The sequence below is a fragment of the Lampris incognitus genome, chromosome 8, assembly GCF_029633865.1.
Source record: "Lampris incognitus isolate fLamInc1 chromosome 8, fLamInc1.hap2, whole genome shotgun sequence".
Lineage (NCBI taxonomy): Eukaryota > Metazoa > Chordata > Actinopteri > Lampriformes > Lampridae > Lampris > Lampris incognitus.
In genome coordinates, this window is record NC_079218.1 from 49511961 (window position 1) to 49531473 (window position 19513).

The 19513-nt window shown below is 46.5% G+C and overlaps 1 protein-coding gene across 3 annotated transcripts in view; it reads left to right on the forward strand.

The window, feature by feature from the left end:
- mtmr4 (myotubularin related protein 4) overlaps nt 1-19513 on the forward strand; it is an 84331-nt gene that overhangs the window by 38582 nt on the left and 26236 nt on the right. For all 3 annotated transcript variants that reach the window (XM_056284446.1, XM_056284443.1, XM_056284447.1), the window contains 3 exons: nt 11061-11150; nt 17253-17369; nt 19163-19245. In XM_056284446.1, coding sequence (XP_056140421.1) covers nt 11061-11150; nt 17253-17369; nt 19163-19245 — 290 coding nt within the window. The remainder of the gene's footprint in view (nt 1-11060; nt 11151-17252; nt 17370-19162; nt 19246-19513) is intronic.

Below are 19513 nucleotides of genomic sequence, written 5' to 3' on the forward strand. Positions count from 1 at the left end.
GCGACTCGGTCTGAAGCAGAAAAGCATCTCTCTATTTTAATATGCTGAAAGCTGATTGTATCTGGTGGTGGACAACTTGCTGTGTATCAGAAACCACAAACACACAAATATGGACTGCATTTACGCAGTGCTTTCCTAGTCTACCGACCGCTTGAAGTGCTTCACAATGTGTGCCTCACACCCAGCCATTCACACACACATTCGTACACTGATGGTGGAGGCTGCCATGCAAGGCGCCGACCTGCTCATCAGGAGCAGTTAGTGGGTTCAATGTCTTGCTCAAGGACACTTCAAAACGCCCTCTGGAGGAGCTGGGGATCGAACCAGCAACCTTCCCGATTACTAGACAACCCGCTCTATCGCTTGAGCCATGCCGCCTCATAAACAATCTCTTAGTGTTGTATCTTGCCGACCTGATGCATTGTGGTCAGTCAAGGAATAGAAGTTGTGTAGCTGAGATCGTCACAGTATCGTCACAGGTATCCTGCAAGAGTGCATCTTGCCAAAAGTCACCTTCTCGCTGCTGCTGTGTATAGGCTATAGCTCCATTTCCCCCCTAAAGGCCTGCTCGCTGTGTAGTTCATGTGCCCTGTCGTTGCATTTCTCTTTTTGTTGTCTTACTTTCCACCTATGCAAGTCATGGCTTGTCAGGTAGTCATTCGAAACTTGATTTTCTTATTTGAAATTTCTGTTCTGGAACATCTGTGCATTAATATCCACCTATCTGTCTATTTACACGAATCAAACGGGTGTAAAGAACAATGTTAATATGTAGACGACTCCTAGTCTGTTGGTTTTTCTTTCCTAAGGGTACACTCTGTTCTAGCAGGCCTCTCAGAGGAGTGCGACGTTAAGGCTGTTTTGCAAAAGCGTCCAGGAAATGATGCCAAGTCATTTGCCAAGCAGGTTGTGCGGGACAAAGAAAAATTGGATCGTAGAGAGTTTGATGGATTATTGACTTAGGAACTGTCCGTGTGTGCGTGTGCACACACGAGTGCATGATAAAAAGATCAAGTAAATGTTCTTCTCTAGTGACAGGCAGTGGCATTAAATCTCTCAGAGGGTGCTCAGTACCTTCTCCGGTAATGAATGGCTTCTGTCTGGCACACCCCTGCAAAATCTCATTCCCTAAGAATAGCCAACGAGCCAGTCCCTTCATGGCAGGTTGCATTTAGACTGCCTGGTAACAATGGGCTAGATCTATCGTTAGGTGACCTGGCCCCTGCAAGTCGCCAGACTCATAACAGCTGTCACCGATAGCCTAAAGAGGACCACCTAGTCCCGATAGACAAGATAGGAACTGATGATGCACAGCTGCCTCATCCATCATTCTATGTGAAAGGCCACCTTGCGTCAAAGAGACGGTGTAGCAAAAACAATTTGAGGAGTTCGGAAAGGTTAAGCAACCTGAGATTGAAGGGTTTAGTCCAAACTGGATTGCCCTCTTTGAAGTGAAGTATGAGGTTTTTAATGCAGTGTTATATGAGCGTGTCTTATGGAAGGCTTGGCAGTTTTGTGGTTCTTTCTCAAGGTCAGCAGCAATATGGATTCCTGCCACCAACTTGCCACTTCTTTAGTATAGGTTTAGGAGGAAAGTGACCTTCACCTCATGGGGATGGAAAACAAACAATATTTTAGAGAGAGCCTGATGACAGGACTTGAAGCACATATCGAGAATTATACCAGGCAAAAAAAAAAAAAATGCGGCTATAACCCATAAGCAATGTTGATGACATTTCAGCATGGAATACCCTTGATACCAACGGTATTCTTTGATTGCCATTGTTAGGATGGAAAATGGAAAAGCGGGAGGTAGATTGGCTCCACTGGGCATTTCACTTCCATAAATGTCTCTCGAAACAGACCTTCAGTTTGTATCTCAAAGAGAAGCCTTTGAGGAAACCCTTGGGGCTTACCAATATAGCTCGTAATATGTTAGCTCAGGCCGGAGCATACTGCCCCAGCTTTGAACCTGGGCTCAGATCTTTGTTGCGTGTAATTTCCCCAGCTGTCGGCAACGCAGCTTTCTTTTCAGCCTCATCAATGGCCTGTAGGTGAAAAACTGCCACAAAAATCTCCTGTAAACCTCCTGTATAAGTATGATGGCAAGAGGTTTGGGGCACCGGGTAGCGTAGCGGTCTATTCTGCTGCTTACCCTCTGGTTCGAATCCCCATGTTACCTCCGGCTTGGTCGGGCATCCCTACAAACACAGCTGGCCATGTGTGCGGGTGGGAAGTCGGATGTGGATATGTGTCCTGGTCGCTGTACTAGCGCCTCCTCTTGTCAGTCGGAATAGCGTGATCCTCCCATGCGCTACGTCCCCCTGGCGAAACTCCTCATTGTCAGGTGAAAAGAAGTGGCTGGAGACTCCACATGTATCAGAGAAGGCGTGTGGTAGTCTGCAGCCCTCCCCGGATCAGCAGAGGGGGTGGAGCAACGAGCGGGACGGCTCAAGAGAGCGGGTTGATTGGCCAGGTACAGCTAGGGAGAAAAAGGGAAAAATCCAAAAAATAAAAATGATGGCAAGAGGTTCCATAGCCCTCTGTGTCCAAAAATGTTGATTCCCGTCTCCTTAGTCCCTTCTGTCCCAGTCCCATCAGTCACGTTCCCCATTTTATATTCCTTTATCATTCGCTGTTTCTTTTTGTCTTGTCTGCAGTAGCTGAAAACCAGCTTTACATTAACGCTTTTCACAAAACGCATCAGGTTTGAAGCTACAGCCCTGAGAACCGTCACCATTTACCATCTCTTTTAACTCACTCGACACCTATGGCGATAGAGAAGTAAAGGTGTTTAACCGTTCCAGAACTCAGAGGTCCATTCAAAAGGAAATGGAGTGGTTCATGCTAGTATGCCAGCACCATCCCCTCCAGTAAACAAAAAACGTGGCTGAACCTGAAAGTTCAGCTAATGATGTTGTGGTTGGCCCCTATCTGATGGTAAAGGTCCTCCATGCTCGGTCTGCTTGTCGGTCAAAGGAATTTCACTTCAGAAATGCTTCTGTGCGTCTTATTTTTCTGCATTTGGCAGTTAAAAGTGAAGATTTGTAGCATATATCAGTTTCCCTGAGAAAGGTCTTCCCAACAGCAATCATTTAAAATGAGCGACTACAGAATCCTTCATAATTTGGAAATTCCTGGACCGATCTATTGTGTTGAATATGACGGCAATAAACAGTATCAAAAACAATATTGGTTTGCATATCAATCTTCAGGATTGTAGCTTTAAAGATGAAGCATTTGCAGCGTCATCCTCAAAGCTATTTATTCTGTCGAGTATTTGAGCTTACTCATTGCAGCCAAAGGTATGTCCATAATGACCCTGAGTGATAGGGTAAAGGTCAACTTGGAGATAAGCTGCTTCCTTATTAGTGAGTTCAAAGACGACTATTCATCTTACAATTGCAAATTCACTTGGCAGACGCTGGCGGCACAGTGGCGCAGTGGCTAGCACAGCAAGAAGGTCCTGAGTTCGAGCCCCGGGGTAGTCCAACCTTGGTGGGTCGTCCTCCGTGTGGAGTTTGCATGTTCTCCCGGTGTCTGTGTGGGTTTCCTCCCACAGTCCAAAGACATGTAGGTGAGGTGAATCGGCCATACTAAATTGTCCCTAGGTATGTGTGGTGTGGTGTGGTGTGGTGTGGTGTGGTGTGGTGTGGTGTGGTGTGGTGTGGTGTGTGGGGGGCCCTGTGATGGCCTGGCAGCCTGTCCAGGGTGTCTGCCCGCCTGCCACCCAGTGACTGCTGGGATAGGCTCCAGCATCCCCGCGACCTTGAGAGCAGGATGAGCGGTTTGGATAATGGATGGATGGATTTAGTTGATGCTTTTATCCAAATCGACGTACGTCTGAGAGCTGATAGGACACAAGCAGGGATCTAGTCAGGACAGAACAACACGAGGAAGTAGCATAAAGCTAAGTTTGAGTGCCATATGATGTAGGTGCCAACAGGCAGTGCATAGAATACATAGAAGCAGGTTTTCTTTCCCTATCAGTCCATCAGGTGCAGAGGTGACATAAAGAAAAGAAGCTTTTATTGCTGGCATGCTGTCTCCATTTTTCTTGAACTGGCAGCCCCACTAGGTGGTATGCTTGTCATATTGTTTAATCACTAGCTCAGACCTGAGGATGGCAGATTGAATGACTACTCGGTTAGTCAGAGGTCTATATGATCAATTAGCAGGGGGCTTCCTAGCATGGCTTATGACCCTGTGGACCGTGCTGGTTGCCCACCAGGGACACCCATTAGATATATATTGGCTACTGTGACTTGGCTCCAAGGGGCCTAAACAAATATAAAAGCCATATTTCTGAATTATAACAATTTCAAAGCCCCCCCCCCCCCCACACACACACACACACTTTTTCTCCCCCACTGTACTTGGCCAATTACCCCACTCTTCCGAGCCGTCCCGGTCGCTGCTCCACCCCCTCTGCCGATCCGGGGAGGGCTGCAGACTACCACACGCCTCCTCCCATACACGTGGAGTCGCCAGCCGCCGCTTTTCACCCGACAGTGAGGAGTTTCACCAGGGGGATGTAGCGCGTGGGAGGATCACGCTATTCCCCCCAGTTCCCCCTTCCTCCCCCAACAGGCACCATGACCCACCAGAGGAGGCGCTAGTGCAGCGACCAGGACACATACCCACATCCGGTTTCCCACCCGCAGAGACAGCCAACTGTGTCTGTAGAGATGCCCGACCAAGCCGGACGTAACACAGGGATTCGAACCGGCGATGCCCCGTGTTGGTGGGCAACAGAATAGACCGCCGCGCCACCCGGACGCTTGCACATGTTATTTTACTGGAAGATGTTTTTGTGCGTATCTTCTTATTTCATTCCAGGATTTCATTGGTTTTTCTTCTGATGTTTGTTTTAACCCAAACTGGAGGATTCGAGTCGTTTCCTTTGCAAAGGAAAACATGGGGTGGTAGGTCCGTCCGTGAGTTACAAACTGCCCGCTTGGTCCCCAGACAGTCTGGGTGGGGGCAGTGATGAATGGGGTTGGGCACTTGGCTGCTCAGACAACCTGGAGAGAGCAGGAAGGAGAAAACCAAAAAAAAATACTTTTTTTTTTTTTTGGCAGTTTCTCTGGTGGAGGAAAATGTCAGATGAGAGCTGATGAGGTCACATCATGTGGGGGGGGCAGGGGGGGTTAGTGACCATGTTTATTGAACACATGTTTAACTGTAATTTAGAAAAGCTCGTTTTTGACTTTGAAGCTTTAGCTATATGTATATGTCTGCCGATCCAGGGAGGGCGCTGCAGACTACCACACGCCTCCTCCGATACATGTGGAGTCGCCAGCCACTTCTTTTCACCTGACAGTGAGGAGTTTCACCAGGGGGACGTACCAAGTGGGAGGATCACGCTACCCCCCTCCTCCGAACAGGCTCCCCGACCGACCACAGGAGGCGCTAGTGCAGCAACCAGGACACATACCCACATTCAGCTTCCCGCCCGCAGATACAGCCAATTGCGTCTGTAGGGACGCCCGACCAAGCCGGAGGCAACGCGGGGATTCGAACCGGCGATCCCCGTGTTGGTAGGCAACGGAATAGACCGCGACGCTACCTGGACGCCTCCAGCTGTAGTAATGTTCTAAAAGTGTATTCCTTTACATGCACCTTAGCATGAAACCATACTGCTGCTCGCTGATCTTCACCTCTCCTCTTAACCTAGCTTCTATTCCTCTTTCCCAAATCTTCATGCTGTGGCTGATCAACTTTATACCTCTGTAGTTGTTACAGTTCTGCACATCGCCCTTGTTCTTGAACATCGGTACCAGTATGCTTCTTCTCCACTCCTCAGGCATCCTCTCACTTTCCAGGATTGTGTTAAACAATCTAGTTAAAAACTCCACTGCCATCTCTCCTAAACATCTCCATGCCTCCACAGGTATGTCATCAGGACCAACTGCCTTTCCACTCTTCATCCTCTTCATAGCTGCCCTCACTACCTCCTTGCTAATCCGCTGAACTTCCTGATTCACTATCCCCACATCATCCAACCTTCTCTCTCTCTCATTTTCTTCATTCATCAGCCCCTCAAAGTACTCCTTCCACCTTCTTAGCACACTCTCCTCGCTTGTCAGCACATTCCCATCTCTATCCTTGATTGCCCTTACCTGCTGCACATCCTTTGCAGCTTGGTCCCTCTGTCTAGCCAATCGGTACAAGTCCTTTTCTCCTTCCTTAGCGTCTAATCTGTCATACAACTCACCATACACCTTTTCCTTTGCCTTTGCCACCTCTCTCTGCTTTACGCTGCATCTCCTTGTACTCCTGTCTACTTTCTTCATCTCTCTTACTATCCCACTTCTTCTTTGCCAACCTTTTCCTCTGTATAATTTGCTGTACTTCCTCATTCCACCACCAAGTCTCCTTGTCTTCCTTCCTCTGTCCTGATGACACACCAAGTACCTTCCTAGCTGTTTCCCTCACTATTTCTGCAGTGGTTGTCCAGCCATCTGGCAACTCTTCGTTACCACCCAGTGCCTGTCTTAACTCCTGCCTGAACTCCACACAACAGTCTTCCTTCTTCAACTTCCACCATTTGATCTTCGGCTGTGTCTTCACTCGCTTCCTCTTCTTGGTCTCCAAAGTCATCCTACAGACCACCATCCGATGCTGCCTAGCTACGTTCTCCCCTGTCACCACCTTGCAGTCTCCAATCCCTTTTAGATGGCGCCTTCTACATAAGATACAGTCCACCTGTGTGCACTTTCCTCCACTCTTGTACGTCACCCTGTGTTCCTCCCTCTTCTTGAAATATGTATTCACCACAGCCATTTCCATCCTTTTCGCAAAATCGACCACCATCTGTCCTTCCACATTTCTCTCCTTGCCACCATACCTTCCCATCACCTCCTCATCACCTCTGTTCCCTTCACCAACATGTCCATTGAAGTCCGCTCCAATCACCACTCTCTCCTCCTTGGGTACCCTCTCCACCATGTCGTCCAACTCACTCCAGAATTCTTCTTTTTCATCCATCTCACACCCAACTTGCGGGGCATATGCGCTGATAACATTCAGCAATAAACCTTCAATTTCCAGCTTCATACTCATCACTCTGTCTGACACTCTCTTCACCTCCAGCACGCTCTTGACATACTCTTCCTTCAGAATTACCCCTACCCCATTACTCCTCCCATTCACACCATGGTAGAAGAGTTTGAACCCACCTCCAATACTCCTGGCCTTACTCCCCTTCCACCTGGTCTCTTGCACACACAGTATGCCTACCTTTCTTCTTTCCATCATGTCAGCCAGCTCTCTCTCTTTACCAGTCATAGTGCCAACATTCAAAGTTCCAACTCTCACCTCCACATGCCTACCCTTCCTCCTCTCTAGCTGCCTCTGGACATGCTTTCCCCCTCTCCTTCTCCTTCGCCCAACAGTAGCATAGTTTCCACCGACACCCTGCTGGTTAACAGTACCGGTGGCGGTCGTTGGTAACCCGGGCCTCGACCGATCCGGTATGTAAGTCTTATTTATGATCCGCATATTTGATTTGGCAAAGATTTTACGCCGGATGCCCTTCCTGATGCAACCCTCCCCATTTGTCCGGGCTTGGGACCGGCACTAAGGATGCACTGGCTTGTGCATCCTCAGTGGCTGGGTTACCTGCACACAGTTGTATTTCTTAAAAATATAGATGTTCACTAAAATTGATTGCATTTGTCGAGCCAAGGACATTTGTGCTCTACAGTAACCACCAAGTTGAATATTTGTAGAACACATTTCTGCCTGGAGGACTTCAGCATCTTCCGCTAGCAGAAATATTACCATGCTGAAGCTAAACCACCTAACGTGAGATCTTTACAGAAGACATTGTCTGTCCCTGTAGCTATTGACTGACATCCATGCCACATAGGCAATTTACTAGAGAGACATACAAGTTACTCTAAAGTGTAAAAAAAAAAAATAAACAGACAAAATAGGCAACAAAATGCTACATATTAAATTCATTGCTGCAAAATGCTAGCTAATTCGCAACACTAGTTTTACATCTACAAATGCAGTAGCTACATCACAGCATGTGATCAATGCATAATCCCAGGGAGCGCTAGCCACCGCCCAGACGTCGGTGGAGCTTTATGTAAGCGGCTAAGCTGCAGACTGGCTTGTTCAGTCCTCTGATGGTCCAAATATAGCTCGGCTAAGTCTTGCCTACTTTTAGCTCAAGCAATTAGATTAAATATGGGCGCCGGTTCTTCCGACCTCTCCTGTATTGAAGATTAAACATATCCCTTTTATAAAACATCTGTGCATTAGCCTTAATCTAGCATTGAAAGCTATCTGTAGTGCAACTTGAAAGCATGTTGCCATAGACTGTCAGCAAACTCTAATCGTTCACCCAAATATTGACCTTTTTTAGCGTAGATGTTTTTTAATCTCTCAAAAATGCATCACCCGAAAACTGCTCACTGCGATGGGATAACAAAGTGTGCATTAGCTTGAGCTTTAGGTTTCTCTTGTTAATACAAATAAGGCTGGAAAGTGCGGATATTGCTACTCAGTATTAGCAGTGGCGTTGCACCAAGAACACCAGTAGGTAGGCTCAACGTCATCCTTGTCATCAAGTATAGCAAGAATTGTTTGACCTGGCAACCTGTATCTGTGAATGTCTCACAGTCTCAGCGAAAGCCGAAAGTGATGTTCTCCTTCGAAATGTCCACTCACAGGCGCGCCTGTCGTGACGATACCGTCGCCTGGCTACGATCACTACTCAAATTTGCGCCAAATGTGTATGCATATTACCGAATTATACGTGCAAATAGCACCGGAGCACCGAGACACTATTTGCTTGGCGGCGCAGTTAGGGGTGCATTTCACCCTTTGCGGGTGCTTTGAGAATCAAACGGCTTCTTTTTGTCTCATTTGCGCAGGTTTAGTGGCCGCAAAAGCTGCTCCGTCCTTTTGTGAATTCTCCCATGAGTATTTTGTCAGAGTGATTGTTTTATTTATTTATTTATTTTGATTTTGGGATACTTTATTTATCCTCATGGGGAAATTAGACTCTGCATTTAACCCGTCCTAGCTGTGTAGCTAGGAGCAGCGGGCAGCCGCTGTGGTGCACCCAGGGAACAACTCTGATTCTTTTTCCATTGCCTTGGTCAGGGGCACAGACAGGAGTATTAACCCTAACATGCATGTTTCTTTTTGATGGTGGGGGAAACCAGAGCACCCGGAGAAACCCCTCCGCAGACACGGGCAGAACATGCCAACTCCACACAGAAAGGATCTGGTATGACCCCCCAAGGTTGGACAACCCCAGGGTTCGAACCAAGGACCTTCTTGCTGTGATGCCGACAGTGCTAACCGCTGGGCCACTGTGCCGTTATTTTGGGTGCTTTAACTGTTACGCCCTCCCTTGTATCTCTTGGCACTTGGCCTGCCAATCATGTGACTTCAGTGACGTTGTTGGTTGGTCACCTGATCAAGCGGCTCAGATGTGTCAAACATGATCACTCAGTCAGCCAGCCTGGCAAAAAACCTGGCTTCTGCCCAGTCAGTACTGCATTTCAAATAAAGCCAAGGAGGTTCAATTTTAAGATTCCCCACAAGATACATCCTGTGAATGCTGCCTTGTCCAAATATACAGACACAGATAACAACGTGGAGGGAAACGCTGGTACACGTATTTTTTGAACGTGAGGAGACAAAAACATTTCTAATTGATCTAAACCATCACCTTGTTGACCACCTAAACCTAACTCACTCATTTAACCTTAAAGATCTAATTTTTATTATGAAACTTCATCATTCAATTCAAGACCCTAGAATACGTAGTATTTTTTTTTATATGCAAAATTTTTCATCCATAAGCAAAAAAAAAAGAAGAAGTGAGGTTTTGCTTCACGTCCAACTAAAGCGCACACTCTCTTCCTGTGTGCTTGTGTTTGGTTTTTTTGGAAGCTGTTTTACTGTCGTAATTATTTTGTTTACAGAAAAAATTGCTGCATTCCTTCTGAAGAATACTAAATAAATAAATAAGGATCAGTCCGTCGGCAACGTTGACATTTGTAGGGCTGGCTTGCTGGTCCAGTCCGGCCAACGCCAAAAAAAGAAGCTTTCTTTGGGGTTGATTCTGTGGCACATTCCAACCAGGAAGTGCCCTTCAGACATGTCATGTGCTTATCCTTGTTAAAGTTCACTCAAGGTGATTGTACAACCCAATGCAAATGTTTTCTCAATTTAAGAGGTCCACAAGGGGGACTGGCCCCTCTGTTCCCTCCTGTGTGTCACCGCTTCTTGAGGGATCTTGCAAACCATCAGGTGGTTTGTCGAGGAGGTGGGCTCTTGATCGGCCTCTTACATAGAGCTCAACAGCTGGTGACTGGTGCTAACTCTTAAAATTACACATGAACGAAAATGACTCGGCTTATTAGTTTCAATAATTTCCAAAGTGGACAATTGAGACCGCTCATTTATCAGATTTTATCGTTGCGTCACTACATTTCTTTTGTCATTTCAGAATGTCTTTCCGTCCATGCAGAATTGAGTGTCTCGCGAACAAGAAGTACGTATTGCCCCTCTGCAACTCCGGGTATTAGCTGCCGGCTAACTCCTCAGTGTACTTCATAAGTGATGGCTGGGTCCCACGTATACTGTTTGAAATGGTATTTATGGACGTTGGGCAATATTTTTGCACAGACAGACAGGCTGCCTGTCTCCCACTTTCCACCGCTGCGCTGGCTGACGTAAGCCAAGGTCTTTCACCCACCATTTGAGGTGGTTTTCAGATCTTTCGTGGTCAATATTTAATCTGCTACGTGCTTGTGAATGAATATACTCGGGGATTGCAAAATCCTGCTTGGCTCCTGGTATCTTCCATCTGACGCTAACTACGGTGATCAAAGCTCAGTTCAGGAACACCTGAGACTAGTTAGCGTCATGACCCGTGGTTTAATATGGCAGAGACCGTGGCTGTATGTGTTTTGTGGTTTTGTTTTTACTTCTATTCACGGTGTGCCAGTTCCATTTCCGTGCAGTGCTCCTCACTGATCTGAAAGCAAAGGGTCTGACCCAACCATGTGCTGTGTTTTTTGTGTGGACAGGGTGAAGAGGGGCCTCCCAGTCTGGAGTACATCAAGGCTAAGGACCTGTTCCCCCAGAAGGAGCTGGTGAGGGAGGATGACAGCCTTCAGGTAAGATAGGAGCACAGGTTTCATCGGGTCGTGAAACCATCAACTCTGCGTGTGACCTCATCGGGTTTCAACAAGTGCTCTAGTAGACTAAACACTCTACCAGAGCAGAGCACTCATTCGCTTGTGGATTACATGGTCATCAGTAGTGAGAAGGCTTCACATGGCACCTAGCCACATGATGAGCTCATCTGATTTGGTGGCTCCTGGTGTGGCCCTGAAGTATCCCTCAGCAGTGTCGTTTTCTTTTTCTTTTGGATTTCTCCCCCCCCCTTTTTCTCCCCAATTATACTTGGCCAATTACCCCGCTCTTCCAAGCTGTCCCGGTTGCTGATCTGGGGGGGGGGGGTGCAGACTACCACATGTCTCCTGCGATACATGTGGAGTCGCCAGTCGCTTCTTTTCACCTGACAGTGAAGATTTTCACCAGGGAGACGTGGGAGGCTCACGCTATTTCCCCCCTCCCCGAACAGGCGCCCCGACCGACCAGAGGAGGCGCTAGTGCCAGGACACATACCCATATCCGGCTTCCCACCCGCAGACACGGCCAATTGTGTCTGTAGGGCCCCCCGACCAAGCCGGAGGTAACACGGGGATTCGAGCCGGCGATCCCCGGGATTCGAACCAGCGATCCCTGTGTTGGTAGGCACCGAAATAGACCGCTACGCTACCCGGATGCCCCCCCCTCTGCAGTGTCCTGGTGAAACTCAGGCTTTCATGGTGTAGATTGGTCCTCTGAAACTACCAAGGCGCTACAGGAAGAGTCTGTTCACAGGCCCAGGGTAGACGGCGAAGGAGCGATGACGAAATTGAATAAGAAGCTTTTTTTTCTTTTTTCGTCTTCTAATTTTGCCAGCCTTTATCAGCATTCAGCCCAACAGAAAGTTAATTAGGCGACATGGTCCTAAAGAGGCAGCGACATCTGCGGAGATTAATGCTGCCACCCAGACTCTCGACTCGTGACTCAGCAGACCTTTGACAGGAACAGTTGGAGTGTTCAGGCGGATAAGGGTCTGTCAAGTCTGCACTCCCAGGTTTGGGCAGCACCTAAAAGGGCAAAAGGATATTTGTAAAAGAAGAACGCTGTTTTGTTGGGGCTTCGATGAGGTCCGAAAAGTCCCAGTCAGACCTCTCTGTAGTGGTTGCTTGAAGAGCAGATGATAGACAAGAGGTCACATGGTGGATCTGTATAAGTCCCCTGTCCGGTGTCCCTGCCTGTCCTCTAGGCAGTGTTAGTGAAGGGCGCCGATAATGATTTGCCTGATGACATTAGCGAGACACACCGTCTCATTGTCGAACATCGTCTCGCTAATGTCGCTGACACGAACGTCTGTCATGGAAAAAAAAAAAAAACCCCGACATTCAATCGATCCCCCTCAAGATAAAGTACGTGTTTAGTTATTAATGTTAAAAAAAATCATTGGTTATTTTCCTGGCAGCTGTGTGTAATCAAACCCGGGCCGCGGCGTGGGGTTATCACTGGTTTTATGTGAGAGGGCCAATATCAGACACGCTGGCGGATGAGGGAATCACCGCCCTTATGAAAGAAGGAAAGATGATTAGTAGATAAGAAACGGCTTAGGAGAGCAAGACGGATGTACCATGACAACTCGGGGACAGAATTAAACCAGGGATGCTCATTGAGCACTTGAATTAAAACCTCTGGGCTTCTCACAGTAAGCTGGCTGATTATCCTGTGTACGGAAGTCAGTTGTGCCAGAGGAAATGGTGGAGGAAGGGGACAGTTGGGAGGGGGGGGGGTTGGGGTCAGAGAGCCTTGTGTGTATTTGATGTCCACATTCTTACAACTATAGCATGGTTGTTTTGTTGTTTTGTTTTTACCCCCCCCCCCTTCTCCCCAATTGTACTTGGCCAGTTACCCTATTTTCCGAGCCGTGCCGGTCTCTGCTCCACCACTTCTTTTCTGAGGAGTTTCGCCAGGGGGACGTAGAGTGTGGGAGGATCACGCCATCCCCCCCCCCCCCCAACACGCGCCCTGACCAACCAGAACGGGTGTTAGTGCAGCGACCAGGAAACGTACCCACATCCGGCTTCCCGCCCGCAGACACGGCCAGTTGTGTCTGTAGGGACGCCCGCCCAAGCCGGAGGTAACACGGGGATTCGAACTGGCGGTCCCCGTGTTGGCAGGCAATGGAATAGACCACCACGCTACCCGGATCCCCACAGCTGTAGCATGTTAACACACGATGAACTGGTAGTGAGAATAGGGCACCAAATGCTAAAAGCCTGGAAGATTTTCTAAATAAAAAGTTATACGTAAATATCATTGGACGTTGTGGTACCTGGCTGGCCTTTGAGTCTGTGACGAGCCTGTCTAATGGCAGCGTTAATGAGCCCGCCTGGTACGTGATTAATGTGATTCGCTCCACTTGACAGCCATTCAGGTAACATATATATATCATATATTATAACATATATAATAATATGTATATTATCATATATATATATTATCACATTAATTATAACATATATATATAATAACATGTATATTATCATATACATATATATTATAATATATAATAACATGTATATTATCACATATATATTATCACATATATTATAACATATATATATAATAACATGTATATTATAACATATATATAATAACATGTATATTATCATATATATATTATCACATCTATTATAACGCATATAATAACATGCATATTATCACATATAGTATAACATATATATAATAACATGTATATTATAACATATATATTATCACATATATTATCACATATATTATAACATATATATAGTAACATGTATATTATAACATATATTATAACATGTATTTTATCTCATATATTATCACATATTTTATAACATACATATTATATATTATAACATGTATATTATAACATATATATTAACATATAATACATATTATAACCCACATATATATATATAACATATATAACATATATAACATATATTATAACATATATAATAACATGTATATTATCACATATATATTATCACATATATATAATAACATGTATATTATAACATATATTATAACATGTATTTTATCGCATATATTATCACATATTTTATAGCATACATATTATATATTATAACATGTATATCATAACATATATATTAACATATAATATATATTATAACACACACACACATATATAACATATATAACATATATAACATATATATATATATATATTCTGAAGGCTCTTTCTGTTGTTCCACTACTTTTTCTCCGTGTCTGCTATGCCACATTTCCTCGTGGAGTCGCACCTCCTCTCTGAAGCTGTGCGCTCCCCTGTGCAGCCAGTCCTGCGGCGGCTCCTCTGACAGCTAATGTGTCCGCCACAGTTCCACTCCGGCAGGCAAACTACAGTCACTCTCAAACCCCCCGCCATGTTGAACGCCACACTGCTCCCTGCTCTTCTCTGTGTCCATGCTTGCAGTTGTGAAGTGTGTGTTATGTGTGTGTGAGAGAGAGAGAGATGGGGGTGGGGTGGGGTGGGGGTGAGGTGGCAGTCATGTGCATATACTGTCAGGCGGACTGCTTAGACCGGAAGTCACGACTCTCAAGCGGAGTCAGAGTTTTTTTTACTCGTGGATATTTTGTCTTGGCTTCGTCTCTCTCTCTTTTTTATATGTGGTTTATTCCCCGCGGCTGGAGGCTGCGTACACGAAGTGTGGCACGGTAGATTCTGCTGCACCCAGCGAGCTGCCAGTGACTCACACACCTACGTTAGGAGCCCGAGCTTGTTCGGTGCAGCTCCCCGGCATGTGAACCACGGCACTCTCAGCACTACATGTTTACTTCCTTCACACTGTGGCAGCACAGAGATAGAAATACACACTTCTACTGTGTGCACCATTGTTTTTCTTTCATTTTTCCCCCCTTTTCTCCCCAGTTTGTATCCAACCAGTCACCCCACTCTTGTCCCGGTCGCTGCTCCACCCCCCTCCGCCGATCCGGGGAGGTGCTGCAGACTACCACATGCCTCCTCCGACACAGCTCTAAATGAGCAGCGGCAGGTGCGGCCTCGTCGCCCAGCGCCGTCGTCCGGCTCGCGTCTGAGCGTACTTGATACTCCCGATGAAAGTCGAGGTTTTCGACCACACTGTGTAAACAGGTCCTTAGGCCGGCAGCTGTCGCCACGGTGATGACCCGACGTTATCTAACGTGGAGTTTTCCCTGTGGGGTAAAAAACGACATGCACATATCTTCTGCTCAGATGATGCTGGAGATACTATATAGGCCTGCGTATTCAGCAGTCAGTCGGTTTATTTCCTGCTTCATAAAGCCTCTTGTGTTTATGTGTTGGCTTACGGTATTTCGAGTGGACCTCCTTTCCTAACTTATTACCATAACCCCCCCCCCCCCGCCCCCCATCTGGCCTGCTGGCTGCCCCGGTCCTGCATGCACCATTTGGTGCCCGTCTCATCGACTCAGCAGTGCATGCTAATGCGTGATGAGGTAATGCAGTACGTGGTCTCTAGGCAACGCGATGCCGTGCCTCTTATGGCCAAAGCGTTTATTGCACCTCGCCCCTGATGACTATTTAAACAAAATATGCTAAAAGGTAAGACTGAGGAACAGCTAAGCAAGAGAAGAGGGCTATATACAGGTTACATATGAGGGCGTCCGGGTGGCGTGGTGGTCTATTCCGTTGCCTACCAACACGGGGATCGGCGGTTCGAATCCACCTTGCGGGTGGGAAGCTGGATGTGGGTATGTGTCTAGGTCACTGCACTAGCACCTCCTCCCACCTGCGTACCCCCTGGTGAAACTCCTCACTGTCAGGTGAAAAGAAGCAGCTGGTGACTCCACCTGTATCCGCGGATTGGCGGAGGGGCGGAACAGCGTCCGGGGCGGCTCAGAAGAGCGGAGTAATTGGCCAAGTACAATTGGGGAGAAAAGGGGACCCCCCCCCCCCAAAAAAAAACTGGGATAGGAAGAGAGACACGATCCTTCAGCTGGCAGCTGAGTGACACTGTGTGAGTGATCTCCCAAGACGCTTTGCCTCGCTATTCTCATCAGCCACCAGGAAGAGCGTTTTATTCCTGGCAGTTGAAAGTATTCAAAATGATTTCATCTTTCCATTTAATTTGAATTATACTCCATTGTCCAGCCGCAGTCACAATTAAACAAAAAACAAGATGGTACCCCCCCTGGTTCTCTCAGATCCAGAACTCGAGTTTCTCACTTGTAATAAATAAGATGCTGTAAAAAGCCGAATTAAAACGGCTGAACCGAAAGGGGTAAATCATATATTGTTTGTCGGACTGTTTGGCTAGTTGGAGCGAGATGCCTTGATTTTATTTTATTTTTTTTATTTTTTATGAATTGAGCTATTTAAAAGTTGGCAACTGTGGCCCTGCTCCCCTTTCTGCGTGGTTGGTTTTTTAAGCGGCTAATGCTCTTCCACGGAGTGAAATGAAAAACGTGTCCTGTTATCCTCTGATGGGAACCAATTATCTTAATGCAGGGGTCTTGTTCCAGTCAGATTGTTGGCCGGGCTGCGCCTCTAATAAAACTGGTAAAACTAGGAATGTTAATGGACAGTTTGAGAGCCCTTGCTGGCCCATCAGCACTTGTAGACGTTCTCCCTCCCGGCCCACCCTCCGGTCCGCCTGCTCGTTCAGGCATGACGGTGAGCCGTAGCCCTCACAAAGCTCCTCCTAAAGTAACTTTGCTAATTGGACTGATGGACATGTTGGGCCAGTTCTACCAATATCCGTTTCCTGAAATCTCTGTATAGTGGAAAACTTGCAGTTCTGCCAGACAAGATTTTGTCTGCACTCGCCAACTTTTTCCCACCTCGGCTTGTATGGAAGAGCACACGTGTTAGACTTCATTTTGTCTTCTCTTCCGACGGTGTGAAGCATAATCTTCAGCTACTAAGAATATGGGCCTGGTTATGTCAGACTTTAACTGTTGAGCAGATCTCAGTATCTTTTCAGTTAACAGTTTAAATGACATTGCAAGTGCAGCTTTAAATACAGAACTAAAGATGTGATCATGCAATTGTTGTCAATAAATCAAATTTTACAGCAGAGGAACCCTGGTTGTAATAATCTGTTGAAATGTGTTTTATATTTCTTCAGGTGCCATTCCCAGTTCTTCAGGGGGAAGGGGTGGAGTATCTTGGCCATGCTGATGAAGCCATCATCGCCATCTCTAACTACAGGCTTCACATTAAGTTTAAGGACTCGGTCATCAATGTAAGTAGACAGTACACGTTGTAAATACAAGGTAGAAGAATCCCAAACCTCAGCTTTGTCTAAGTTGCACCATAATAGTCTAATCACAATCTGCCACTGTCCCCAGCTTTAGTAAGCAATAACATGAGGAAGAGCGGTAACTTAAATTTTAACACAATACCCCCCCCCCCTATAAATTCTATATAGAATATAAGATTTTTTTTCTTTACACGAAGATTTTAAGTAACTTCAGCTCCTTTTGGCAGACTAGTGGATCTCCTGACCCCCTTTTTAGTTGTCTGTATCGCAACATCGGTCGGGACTCCTGATCTCCCGGGTAGGAGGAGAGCTATAACAAGACATTTAAGTTCTACAGGCCAGGCCCCTGCTGGCACGGGTGTCCAGTGGCCCTCTCCTACTGACGTCAGGCCCTGCTCAAACACAAGCGGGCCAATTGTTTGCGTTCACTGGCAGCGAAATTCCTTCTTCAGCCCAAAACCTCTGTCATCTTTTCCAGCGAGATGCAACTTTAAATGTGAGCATAAATCTGCACACTACCAAGATGGTCATGGTTCAGACCACTTGACTCCGTTCGCCAGAGGAGTGTCATATTTAGAGCGCCGAGCTCAAGCATCGGGCCCTTGCAGACCACATAGGACTGATATTATGCAGTGCGGTGTCCTGTTCAACACAGATGAACTCTTTATGACTACAAGCCACAACCCCTCTACCATACTTCCCTTTCCTTGGATATATCCCCATTCCTCTAAGTTGTTTTCTTGCCCTTTGTCCCTGTTCTGTTTGCCTTTTTGGCCATGATTTCCATTTGACTTAGTCATGTGCTCCACGTGGCCCACCGTCTGTGTGACCTACTCTACCTCGGCTATCTTTCATCTTTCGACCACTTCAACATTCCCTCCATTTTAACTCTTCATCTCCTTTATGTTGTTTGGATTTTTGCTTTAATAGTTTTTCCATTTCCTCCTGTCTTGTCTCCCCTCCTCCTCCTCCTCCTCCTCCTCCTCCTACCTCTCTCTCTTTCTGTTTGTGTGCTCCCTGTTGTCACTGTGTTTTAGACCTACCCAGGTGTGGACAATGAGATATCTGTGAGTACCATGTGACAAATGCCACCCTCTGCCACAGCCTAGATAGCCTTAACCATTCAGCCGCTCACCACACTGCTCCAGGGTCGAGGTGCACTGACGATAAATTATAGTTTACCCTTCAGCTGGATGGCATCTGAGTTTTGTTATTTTCTGATAAAATCAACAGAGTATTGGGTCCAGCAAGATTGCAGGCAATGAATAGAAACTCGCCCTTTAATCTATGGAGCCACTCGCTTTGCACTTTAGAAAAGAAAAAGCTCTTCTCAACGGTATGGCATGGAGTGGTTGTCTATTTCCGAGTCACACATGGTACACTTACAGCTGCTGCTGAACAGTTAGACCAAAGATCAAGTCTGGCAGGTGATTGCATAACTGTCTGGAGTGTTGTCCTTAAGGTCCCTGTCTACAATAATCACAGACATGCTCCCCTTTCAAGTTTGTCCAGAGCAGAGTAGAGAGCAGAATGCAGTGGACCTGCCAAGAGTTGTACCCGTTGATTGGTGTGCCGTCCCATTCATATCTAACAGGAAGAAAGGGCTTGCATACTAAAGATAATCCTCTTCTCCACAGTGAGGCAGAATTTGTGCTTTGTGCCAGAGTTTCACATAGTTTCTGTCTCTACCTGACCAGAGGGTGGTAATACTGTAAATATCTCTGCCCTGAATGAGATGCAGTCTAATCGTGTCTGCTCTCTGTCTCCCCCTACAGGTACCTCTAAGGCTCATAGAGAGTGTGGAGAGCAGAGATATGTTCCAGCTACACATCATATGCAAAGACTCTAAAGTTGTCCGGTAAGGATGACAGGAAAGGCGTTGTATTGACGCATATAATGGGATTACACAATGGATCCATCCTGACTGGCTTAGAGACGGCAATTTATAGCACACAATGCTCCGTTTTGGCACCCCGATTCAATCACCTTTCTGCATGAATGCATTAGTCAGTATTTTCAGGTATAGAAATTGCTTTTTACTACTCCGGCGCACAGAAAGCATCTTCTACGCCTGAACGCAATTCTTCGCAAAATAGCAAGCAATAATATGACCTCGTTTCTGGGGA